We start from the raw sequence: 12228 nt of genomic DNA, 5'->3' as shown, positions 1-12228 counted from the left end.
AATTGCCGTCGAAGAGCAGTAGCTGTATTAGTCGTTGGAAATAACTGGTTGCCCCCTGAATTTATTTTAATTCTCTTTCGTCAACAAACTTAATCAATGTTCACGAGCAGTGATTTACCTTTGTTCCACAAAAATAATGTAAATCTACGGCTGGTCGTCATCGTGAAAATTCAAGACTTTTTGCTTTTATGTGTTAAGTCTCCAGCAAGAGATAACACACAGTCGCTGATAGTGGAATATCTTTAGTCGATAACTCGTTGTTGTTGTTGTGTGGATGTGTTCATTAATCGGAGCTTATAGAAATTGACCCAATCACCAGCCATGTTTAAGACCTGGGCTTCGATTGAATGTTAAATTAGACCGTCCGTTGTAGTTCGAATTTAGTTGTGCTTTGACTGTTCGTCGGTAATAATCGTTTGAATAAAAGATTCATCAGAAAAAGAAATCGTTTTAATTGGGAGCTGAAATTCGGATAAAATTTCGAACTTTTTTTTTCGGTAGATTGGAATGTGAAGTGAAATTGTGAGCTAATGAGAGAGATAATCAGGATTGCCGTGTAAATACAGCAAAAAGGAAACAATGAAAAATTTTGTAGTTGCAGTAGTTGTGGCAGTTCTCCTCCAATTGTGTAGTTGTGCTAATGCGATCAATGATGGTGAGTTTGTATAGCAGTTCGTTATTTGCGGTGTATCTACGCTACCAACGTACCAGACTGTGAAAAAAGCTTCGATCAGGGGAGGAAAGTTTCTCAATTCAAAAGATTCTCCATTTCATCATCATTGCACTGCCGTGCTATCGAACGTAAATTTAATTCATGAACTGGCCGTCAATGGAGTAAACATTTTCAATAGTTTAAACATACAGAGCGGTTGGCTGTACAAGAAATCATTTCGGCTAGATTAACACGCTCCGTCGATTATTTTTTGTTTATGGCGCCAGAGAGCACTTCAACAGTTCAAAGTAAACTGATTCATTTGGCCGCTATACTCATCATTCTCGCAGTTATCTCAAAATATAGCTACCGTCCATGCTACTACTACTACTACTACTACTATCATTGATGAAAAGATTTTTTGAAGTTGGCTCGTTCGAGTGTATACAAGATATTGCACTGTCGGCTTTGTGGAACATTTCAGAACAAGCCAATTATCTGTTATCGACAACGATGATACAAAAAAGCGGGAACACGCCGTATTCATACAAACCAGTTCACCAAAATCGAATTTGTTGGTCGTGGTGAATTTCTAGTGTGGAAAGTAGGGTGTCATCCAAAGTATTCAAACACTGAAGGTCGAAAGGCTGCAAACTTTGAGGAGGTCACGCAGATTGTCGATTTATTAGATACGAGGGAACACACCACTTCTGAAGATTTCACATTTAAAAAATGCACAACATCGTCACGGCGACATGAATCAAAGGAGGTGATTTTTCGTATGAAATCCGTCATTTTATCGTCAACTGTGGTGTGCCACTTGTGTATCTATATCTGAGTGACCTCCCCAAAGTTTATAGCCTTGATCGAAAGTTCTGTTGTGTTTTCCATTGTTTAGCTGAAAAATGTCGCCTAACTGTCGGTCCCATCAACGCAAAAGTGTTCGTGTGTTTTTGACCTAGCGCAAATCTTCAGCGTATCACAAAAAAATACAAATCCCAAGTTTCGGTTGAATGCAGCGTCATATTTCGTTCGGTATAGCGCTAACGATTTCTATAGAATCACAGTGCATTGATGGGATTGATGGAATGTGGTGAATACGATAGCTCCAACGTTAGACAAGTATTTCAACCATGCGAAAATTCTATTGAAATCGTAATTGCTGCAATGAAGTGGACTTTTTGGTCGGATTTGTATCTTCAGTGGTTCATTCGTTCTAGATATTCTCGCGTGGCGAGTTTTCCTTATTCTTGACACACTGTGCGATGATCCGTTTCTAGTGTATTATCGGCGCTCTTGCTTTCAACGTATTAAGACATAGACACTGAATGTGATTGAAATCTGCACTGCAGCTTGTCTCAAAAATAAAAACTGACCCCAAGTGTAGCCCTAACTGGCATGTGGTGGTACGTAACCAACCATCTTCAGTGATTTATATACGCACGTTTTGAGGTAATTTTAAGAGTTTGATTTCAAACACACGGTGGGGTTGAACAAAACTTGAACGTAGTCGCGACACCACCTCTGATTTTTCTTCATGTTCTTTTTGAGGGACTCGAGTACTATAAAGAGCCACATTGAGTCAATTTAAATACAGATTGTTATCGTAACGGATAGAGGGACTAATTCTAAGCTAATTCCTGTTAAAATGGCTTCCCTCAACAACCTGACCAGGAGAACAGCCAACTAAAGTCGACATTTTTAAATCGTGATATGTCCGAGATGAAGTGACTTCTTTGAATGGTGATATTGTTAGAGAATTCCATGCTCTATTAAACGTCGAGAATTGATTTTACATTTGTCTGAATCGCCATTTAAAGAGTTTCAAACTATCTTCATCTTGGACATATGACGATTTAAAAATGTCGAAATTTCAAATCTTGTACTTCAATTTTTTGAACAATCATTTTGCTATATTTTGCCGAATTAGTTAAAGTTTGTCTTTTCGTCCCAAAGTCGTTGTTTTTCTCACAAATTTCACTCTCTCAGATTTTGTAGTACAAAATGTGCTACATCGAGATCCCAAATATTTTGTAAAAGAGTTTAGCTACTGTTATGGAATATTATGTGCACTTACTGGCCAAGGTTACCTCGACTCAGCAACACCGGTTACAGTGTCTGCACTGGCTTCGTGGGCGACGTGGGTACACTTAAAAAGTTCATTCAATAATGTTGAAAAAGTGGTTTCGGATGGATCGCCGACCGGGACAATGCCTAGTGTACTGGTAGTACTCGACCTCCTCTACAACGTCATGCCAAAAGCTAAACTTAATAATTTGTCTATCAGGAAATTAGAGTCAAAAACGAAAATGTCGAACTTTCGATGTTAGAAAACCTCGACAGACACACCTTTTGGACCATCGGTTTCTTTGGCAGTTTTGTAGAGTTTTTAACGCTCTACATCCTGCTAGAACATTGTTTTCAGAAATACTCTCAACTTTCCGAGTTATGACCATTTGAAAGTTAAAGTCGTCCGGGGGGACTTCTTCCCGGGCACCTTCGGATCCATCAACCATATGCCTGGAATTAGTTTTCAATGATCTACGTTTTCTGCACACAGGCTATCGCGACATTGCTTATGTTGAGGGCATATTGGTACTTTATTGATTCAAAATTGTTGAAATTTACCAGATTTACCGACAATTTTCTAAAAATTTCGAAATTTTAACTTTAACCAACGCACTTCAAGCTAAAGTGATTATAGTCGACAGCTCCCAAATGGAGTATGAAATCGTTTTTTACAGTGTTTTACAGTTGTTTTACACACTGTCAAGTTTCAGTACCCCATTTAGGGTACTAAATATTTGGGCGGTCAAATTGCGGTTCTCTTCAAAACCAAACTTTTCCTTCTACAAATTACAAACCAAGAATATTATCAACAGGCGGCAACGAACCACGTCAAATAAATGTAACGAACAACAACAACTTACGCGACTTCCCTGAACCACCACCCATTCAAATAACAACTGATGACGAATGGTTACCATGGAAGAGTCCGTTACATCTTTTAAGCAGTATACTCGAAGATGATGAGGAAAAGATATGCCGAGAAGACTCATCGATGGATGAATTTCCTGACGATTTGTTTTCACGTAAATATTTATCATTCATCCTGAGTGCGCTGTTGCCATTAACTGAAATTATCATTTTTGTTTTGGGTAGAGGAACAACGTATGAATGGTGCCATCGTGCTTCATTTCATCGGTGTAATTTATTTCTTCACCTTTACCGGAATGCTGATTAACTATTACTATCTGCCGTCGGTACAATGTATATGCGATGCATTGAATATCACACCGGTGAGTTTTCCAAACATTTTCTAATTCTACCTGGAGGCCAATTCATGTAAACCTGAGAATTAGTAACTTGACAGTTGTCATCTTAAGAGTGGTCCATACGATTCTTGACGTTTACAACTGTCAGCTGACAACTGTCAAGTTACGAATTCTTCAATTCACGAGAATTTGCGCCCCCTATTTTATGTACTTACTGTCCATTTTAAAAGCGACGTATGACCGACAGAATTCTTTTGTTCTAAAGTCAATTTTGGCACTACACGTCGCCCATACGTCACTCTCTAAATGTCCAGTTAGCGACACGATTTCAGTGTTCCGTCATATCAGAGATCCGGTAGCTTTATTATACATCCATGACGCATGCACCATAAAAGAGATCTCCTAATCTTGAATCACAGTCGATTTTCCCAATTATTACAATTCGTTTTTTTTACTGCTTTTCGGTAATTTATAGAGACGATTTTATGGTTGTCGTGTTGATAAAACGCCATGGTAATTAGTCTGATACGAAGTATATATGACGCTTGTCATTCAACATAAAGACAATAGAAATTTTGATTTATTAGCCCGAGACTTTTCTTTTTGAATTCGATTTGCTAAGCGGCACGGATTAAAGACCAATGATTTATTACTCTTCGAATCAATCAAGGGGTAAATCGGACGTGTGAGTTCATGGGCAACGTTTCGTTAAATGTTTTTTTTGGAACGAATTAATCGAAGTTTCGATCAAATTCAACGAAAACAAATTAGCTTTACAATTCAGAGAGCTTTTGCGAGCTTTAAGCACTCTTTGAATTGATATAGGCCGAAACACAGCAGCGTTCGGTAACTTATATGACATGACATAGCACTCTGATGAAATTACAGTAGGCTCTGCGTCCCTTTCGTAAAGATAGATGACTTGTTTTGGTTGTGCTAGTTAAAACGTACAATCCTAAGTGGTAGCTCTTATCACTAAAACCTCCTAATTTGACACTTGTCAATTCAGTGTTAATGTTAGGACGAAGCGGTGCTGACCTTACGTTGTTTGCGTACATTCCGAACTCTATGTGAATAAGCATTGAACCAACGCACTTTAAGTGCTTCGAGTGACAGACTGTCACTGACAGTACTATTTTGTCTGAAAAATGTTTCCAGATTTTTTTACAGTATCAAAATTGGTTCGATACACTGTTCCTGTTTCTGTCTAGAGTACCACTCATGCTTGAAGTGCGTCGATTGAGCCCGAGACCAAAAAGGCATATTTGAACGGGAAATGAAATCGACTTACCCTTTCGACCTCTAAATTTCCAGTCATCATTGCATTGCTCTTGAATCATTTTAATGAATGGGTGGCTAGATAGGCCGATTACATTGCCTTTATGACATCATGTCGACGATTATATCACTTTCGTCTCGTTTTTCAATGACTTATCAGTTTAACCATTCACACGAGATATTCGACAACATTTTTGTATTTCGTGTGAATGAAAACGAGAATCAACCAGAAATGAATAGATAAGCAAGCTGCTCAATAAATCGACAAAAAAGTAAAATTGTTGAACAGGTCATGTCCTTCGTGAAGTGCAATGCAAATCTGCTCGTTGTCATTCGACGGCTACACGTCATCTTTGCCCAAGAAAATTAAAACATTGAAAAACATGCTTCCAGGATGTCGGTGCAGCTGTATTCATGTCGACAGCAACTTGTACCCCAGAATTATTTACGAATTTAATCGGAACGTTCATTGCTGACTCTGACATGGGAATAGGTGCAGTCATTGGATCACTCATGTTTAACATGTTGGGTGTCTCAGCCGTTGCCAGTTTTGCAACGTCAACGGTAAGTAGTCGACTGGGCTCTGTGCAAGTTGCATTTTTATAGAATTTGGCAATTTCACTGGTATTATTTACACAAAGTATGCACGCCCATTGGGGGAATGGGAGTCCGAAGAAAGCGTGCCCACTTTTTAAAAAAGTTGGCCATTCATTTTTGGGATCGTACACAAAAGATGTCATGTCCGAAAGGGGTTTAGTTGATGCTGTAACAAATTTTGGTCAATTTTGACCCTTTTTGCGTGGACAGAACGTGACAAATTTGGGTCAATTTTAACTCTTTTTGCGTGATGCAGTCTGCAGTCTTTTGCGTGGGGAGGCGGTCTAAAATTCGTCATTTTTCGGTTTCGTTTTTTGTGAATGATCCATTGGCAATGAATGGTAAGGGTGGTTCATAAACTATGAATTTATGAAACTATGACCACTCTAGTGCGGTTATTGCACTCATTTGAATAGATATTTCGTATAGACCACGGCTTTATCATTTGTTATCTACAACAACGACACAAACAAGCGATGTCGTCGTCTTATACATCAAAATGTTTAGGAAACCATTAATTTCATTTGTTGTATAAAATGAAGTAATAAATTTTCTACTGATCTGTAGAAAATACATTGATCAAATGAAGTAGTAGATTCAATAACTGTTCTAATGATATGCTTGCCGTCTTAGCTTGGATAAAATGTTTTGTCAAATAACCCAAAAAATAAAAATTTCCAGCCAGTGCAAATGGACTGGGTGCCGATTACCAGAGACTGTGTAGTATTTGCTGCAAATATCATCGTCTTGATAGGTAACAACATAGATTTCCCGGCACAACATTGGTTCCACAAAAAAAAAATTCACATTTAAATTCACAGGAACGACATGGGACGGATACATTCATTGGTATGAAGCCCTGATCATAATGATTTTCGCAATTCCATACTACGTGATTATGTTCCAATCGAGGCGCATCAGTGCATTTTTGAAGCGAAAATTCGAAGTTGAATATGGATGTTGTAATCGTAACATCAGCGGTGCTTCTGGTGAGACTATACTGGGTGTATACGAAAACCACCGAACGAACAGAGTTTTCTTTTCAATTCCAGAAACGACCGATGTCGAGAAGAAGGGCAAGGACAATGCAGTCTTCAAATACAGTACAACAACAATGGACCAGATACCTACCGTTACGGGAAAGGTAGAGGAAGAGAAAGTTGATGAGAAGGCTCTGGCTGAAACTGCCCAACGAGAGGCAGAAGGTTGAATAGAGTGATGCGATTTACTGCGACGGGTTTTGAACTCAATCCTAATTTACAGAAAAGGAAGCGCACAATGCGCTGAAACAGCAACGAAAGGGCTTGTGGCCACCACCGAACGACGCATGGCCGAGAGTTGTATTCTGGTACTACACTTGGTTGATAAGACTCGTTCTGCGCTGCACTGTGGTCGATGTAAAAAAGTATCCGAAATGGTTTGCCTTCTCATTCATTATGTCGATTGTATGGATCGGTGTTATGACTTACTTGATTTTCTTCATGCTGATCATTATAAGTGAGTTGCTAAAACATCATCAGCCGAGTGTTCGCTAGTAGACGAATCATGTTTCTCTCGTGTCGTTTAGGCTACACATTTTCCATACCTGAGTCAGTCATGGGTGTAACAGTGTTTGCTATTGGCGGTTGCACTCCGGAGTTAATAACTGGATTTATTACGGCTCGACAAGGTGAGCATGTTTTGAAATTGAACAAAGAATCCGCTTTGATTGCTCTTTCTAGCAGTGTCCACTACTTGAATCCGCTCTTCACTTCCACGTTTAGGAAGAGTTTTAATTCTAGGGAATGTTCGGTCTGACCGGAACCTGAACCTGATTTCTGGTTCGACCTGAACCTGTTTTCTGGTTCGACCTGAACCTGATTTCTGGCTCGACCTGAACCAGATTTCTGGTTTGACCTGCAACTGATTTCTGGTTGGACCTGAACCTGATTTATGCTTCGACCTGAACTTGATGTCCTGTTCGACCTGAACAGAATTTCTGAATCGACCCGAGCCTGTTGTACTGTTCGACCTGAACCTGCTTTCTGGTTTGACCTGAACCTGATTTATGCTTCGACCTGAACTTGATGTCCTGTTCGACCTGAACAGGATTTCTGAATCGATCCGAGCCTGTTGTACTGTTCGACCTGAACCTGCTTTCTGGTTTGACCTGAACCTGATTTCCGGTTCAACCTGAACCATATTTCTGGTTAGACCTGGACCTGATTTCTGGTTCGACCTGAACGTCATTTCTGGTTCGGCCTGAACCTAATTTCTGGTTCGACCTGAACCTGATTTCCGGTTCAACCTGAACCAGATTTCCGGTTCAACCTGAACCTGATTTCCGGTTCAACCTGAACCTGATTTCCGGTTCAACCTGAACCATATTTCTGGTTAGACCTGAACCTGATTTCTGGTTCGACCTGAATGTCATTTCTGGTTCGATCTGAACCTAATTTTTGGTTCGACCTGAAACTGATTTCAATCTGAACCCGTTCTGTGTTACCCATTTTTCATATCACTTCCCATACGGGCTTTGGCGTCCCACTCTTTCTCAGCGACAAAAGTTTGTCTTAATTTTGAAAAATTTCTCACCAAACCTTGACTTTCACCTCTAACAGGCAACAGTAATGTCGGCGTCTCAAACTCCGTTGGTGCATCTTCATTGGCCATAATCATTGCGCTGGGCGTGCCATGGTTCTTCCGTGCCGTTATTTCGTCGCCGGGCCACGAGAGACCCTATGTCGCATTGCATACAAACGGAATGGAATACATCATCCTGTCGCTGCTGTTGCTGACATTGTGCTTCTATTTGATCCTTTACTTCCGACGCTTCATCCTGACCAAAATCACCGGAGGTTTGTTGATACTTACATACGCCGTTTTTATCACGATTGCCGTGTTGATGGAAGTTGGCGTATTTTTCGACCTTATCTGCATACCGTACTACTAAGAGAGACATTTTCATTTTACGTTTACTTTACTAGGGAGGTAATAGGGCCGTTCCCTTATACAGGGAAAACCCTTTACCTCGTTCGTAAAGTAAAATAGCATGCTGCACACGGGAAGTAATTTGATATCTCGTATCACGATGAGTAAAAGTACCTTGGGCTGAAGTCGTCGGATACTTTTTCTCATCTTGATACGAGATATCAAATTACTTCTCTGGTATAGTACTCTACTATTATATGCTTGCGGAAGGGAAATCGTTTTTACCTTCCGCTACTCTTGCGGGAAAATGTGTTTAACTTCCGCAAGCATTTAAAATAGTGAAGGCAACTGGGGGAAAATCGTTTTTTCTTTCGTGTGATTGTAACACTTGCCTTCGGCTCGGCTACAAATTGCATACTATTGAGAAAAAAGTGTATTCCCTACTTGCATGAATGCATAATCTACTATTAGTCGTATGGTTGTCGGAAACATATTTTGTCGACTTAAGTTCGGTGGACAAAAAACTTATAATAATTTGTAATAAAGTAGTTGTTTAGATGCAGTCACAAAATGAATCCCTTCGTTTCTTAATTTCTTAAATTAAAATTAAAATGAAACAGAAAAAAATCCTTCGAAAGATATTTTATCGCAATCACAGATTAGATGACTTTTAATCCAGAAAGCGGCTGAATTCAAATATGAAACAGGTGCATGGGTTTTTTTTTCTTTATTTTTATTTTTGTACTGTTCTGTTTAAACATTTAAGCTTTTCGCTGATATCGCCTAATCGTCTGTATATCTGTGGTTGCGCTTACAGATTTAAATATATTTTTAAATTTAAGTTTATTTATGGGATCATCAATAACAACGAAATCAAATAGTCAAAATTTGCGTCAATCGCGTGAAATCGGGTCCACTTGGTTTTCAATGTGAGACTTAGGGTGCAATGGTTTGGAAAATGCGTACTAGTCTCGGCCTCGACTCGGATTTAAAATCGACGATTCTTGTTGCATAACTAACTATTATGTACAGTAGTGCGATCGAAGTAGTGCATAAATGGATTTTCATTTGAGGAGAGAAATGCACTAACCCTCACAAAAGCACATTTCCCAAATAATTTTTTTTTCGGTTCATGCATATCTCTTGTCATATATTTACGCACTAGTGCGTGAAAGTGACGTTTAAAAAAATTATGATTCCATTACTGTACCTAACCCAACCTCCCAATTTGTTCCTAAATGAAAATTTTAAGCAATTGATGTGAGCACTGTTAACCCGAGGCGAGGCCAAGTACACGTTAAGTACATTACTATTAGGGCACTGCAAAGTACGTATAAACCACTAAAGGTAATGCAATTCTTATTGAAAGCACTTATGCTGTAAACAGACGAAGCATTGAGAATCTTTTTCAATCAAATTTTTCATTGTTCTAATGTCACTTTTGACGTTTAACGAAATTAGGTAACGTCAGATTTTCTGAACAGAAAACCCAAACGAAGTTACAAACCGAAAGGGCAAGTTTGACAGATTCACTGAAAAATAATGAAATTCTGACAGCGAGGATCTTAATCAAACAAAATACAATTATGTAGCGCATGACCTCAGGAGTCCGGTAAGCCAATTGTTTTCCCAATCGGACCAACATATGCGGACCGATAAGGATTTGAAAATGTGATGTTTGTATTAATGATATCAAACAAAGTCTTATCGCTCGGAAAATATTGACCTGCGCCTGATTGAGAAAACAATTAGTTTACCGGAGTCTTGAGATCATGCGCAATGACATTTTGTTTAACAGTGAATCTGACAAACTTGACATTTTTTTTAGTGTTTTCTGTTCAGAAAATCTGACGGTCCCTATTAAAACAACGAAAAATTTCATCGAAACAGATACTCAATGCTTCGTCTGTTTTCAGTTTTATGATTTCAATCCACGCGTTTAGTGGTATGGTACATAACGCTACATGCAAGAGCGGTCGAATCCGATATTTATAATTTTTTCATGGGAATTGACATTCAAACGTTGATATCTCCGTTGTTTCGAAAGAATCAGAACCAGATTTTGCTCTTATTGACTGACATGCTCATTTGTGTAAAAATTTGTTTCTAAGGATTTCACGCAAATGAGTATGCCAAGCGATAAAACTCCATAAAAGAGCAAAATCTGGTTCTGATTTTGGGAAAAATTTGGAACATACTGAAGGTAATGCAAATCCACAAAAACTCACTTAACCCTACTTTCGGGTTGCATCTTTATACTCAACACAAAAAGTTGCATGCAAAACAACACATGTCTACCAACATTAAAACGCCACGCAAGCTACATAACAAGTCTTATATTCACCCGAAACTTGGGTTTCGTAAAATTTGTGATCCGCTGAGTATTTGCATTACCTTCAGTATGTTTATATACTTTGGAGGTTACGCCGATCATCATTTTTTCACTGGCACCATGTGGGAAAAACAACATGGCGGCTATCTGTAACTCTAACTGCATTTTAGTACGAAATTTCAATTGAACTAAAATTGCGCTACAATTTTGTATGAAAATTACAGCAAAATTCAGTGGATTTTTTGCGGTAATGGTGATCGGCGTAACCTTCTCATACAAAAACCTTGGTAATGGGCGACCCAAGTTTCACACTTTTAGTGCTACAAACAATCACCGTGCAAAGACATATTCAATTTCGTTTGATGATCTCCAGTCTCTAGCTTCTAGTATTGCGTAAATGTAATAGAAAATTCACTTAGTAAAGAGTCAAGAGTTCAGGGTGTGTTCTTATCAGAGTCCAATGTGATTTTAGTTTGGTGATTCATTTAAACAAAACAAAAAATATTTCGTAAGTTACCATACATGAATGGAGTGGACTGTATCAGTCACAAGATGTGTTGTTGTTTTGTTAGTTCTATTTCTTTTTATATAAATTTTGAAATAAATTATTTTCTACTCGAAATTGTTGCAATAAAATTTGATGGCTTTCCTAATGTGTATCTGCTTTGCACTATCCAAACTCCAAAAACTGTTTCACATTTGAAGCTGTGTGGCTTAAAGGTTGCCAAACTGGTATAAAATCGGCCGCAAACGGAATCCCAATACGATAATTGAAAGTCATACGCAATTCTCTGTCGCATGTGTAAATAAACCTTTAAGACGAACCGTATAAAAGACATGGTAGATAAGTGCAGATAAAGGCTATTGTGGCATTAATTACTTTACGCTACATCACATCAGTTACACAGTGCGTCAGAGAAACGTTTTTTTTTCTGCTGAGTCAAGTTCCAAATTTTACTCGTTACTCATATGCTTTATTGTCGTTAATAACGGAGATAAGTGAATGTCCGTTGGGCTTATGAGATATAACGAGATCATAGATGACATCGCTATTTTTTCGCACATCCTTCCACTGACGACATAGTGAGTACAATAGGTTTCTCCCGTCGTACGGTAAAAACGAATTTTGACAGGCCGAAAACAACCGGCCGTCATCCACAGAAGCAAACATAACCGCAACTTTG

At 38.7% G+C, this 12228-nt stretch overlaps 1 protein-coding gene across 2 annotated transcripts; it reads left to right on the top strand.

Moving 5' to 3' along the window:
- The first annotated feature begins 360 nt into the window (after positions 1–360).
- On the top strand, positions 361–9636 carry LOC119075878 (sodium/potassium/calcium exchanger 3-like). 2 transcript variants are annotated; one of them, XM_037182442.1, is made up of 11 exons: positions 510–655; positions 3535–3744; positions 3815–3951; positions 5599–5769; positions 6484–6556; positions 6624–6791; positions 6855–7007; positions 7066–7299; positions 7370–7471; positions 8403–8775; positions 8964–9636. In XM_037182442.1, the coding sequence occupies exons 1-10, from the start codon at positions 580–582 to the stop codon at positions 8732–8734; spliced, it is 1656 nt and encodes a 551-aa protein (XP_037038337.1). In that variant the 5' UTR covers positions 510–579; the 3' UTR covers positions 8735–8775; positions 8964–9636. The 2 variants fall into 2 exon arrangements, with proteins under 2 accessions (XP_037038338.1, XP_037038337.1); XM_037182443.1 differs by lacking the exon at positions 8964–9636 and having other exon boundaries at positions 361–655; positions 8403–8738.
- The last annotated feature ends 2592 nt before the right edge of the window (positions 9637–12228 follow it).

Source organism: Bradysia coprophila, unplaced genomic scaffold, assembly GCF_014529535.1.
Source record: "Bradysia coprophila strain Holo2 unplaced genomic scaffold, BU_Bcop_v1 contig_232, whole genome shotgun sequence".
NCBI classification, from domain to species: domain Eukaryota; kingdom Metazoa; phylum Arthropoda; class Insecta; order Diptera; family Sciaridae; genus Bradysia; species Bradysia coprophila.
This window is presented reverse-complemented; position numbering and strand designations above follow the sequence as displayed.

What these genes read in the sequence shown, in the direction of transcription:
- LOC119075878 (XM_037182442.1), top strand. Translation starts at nt 580, where the DNA reads ATGAAAAATTTTGTAGTTGCAGTAGTTGTGGCAGTTCTCCTCCAATTG. An exon ending in TGCCCAACGAGAGGCAGAAG is followed by an intron (nt 7,008 to 7,065) that starts GTTGAATAGAGT and finishes CCTAATTTACAG; the next exon opens with AAAAGGAAGCGCACAATGCG. An exon ending in ATTTATTACGGCTCGACAAG is followed by an intron (nt 7,472 to 8,402) that starts GTGAGCATGTTT and finishes CACCTCTAACAG; the next exon opens with GCAACAGTAATGTCGGCGTC.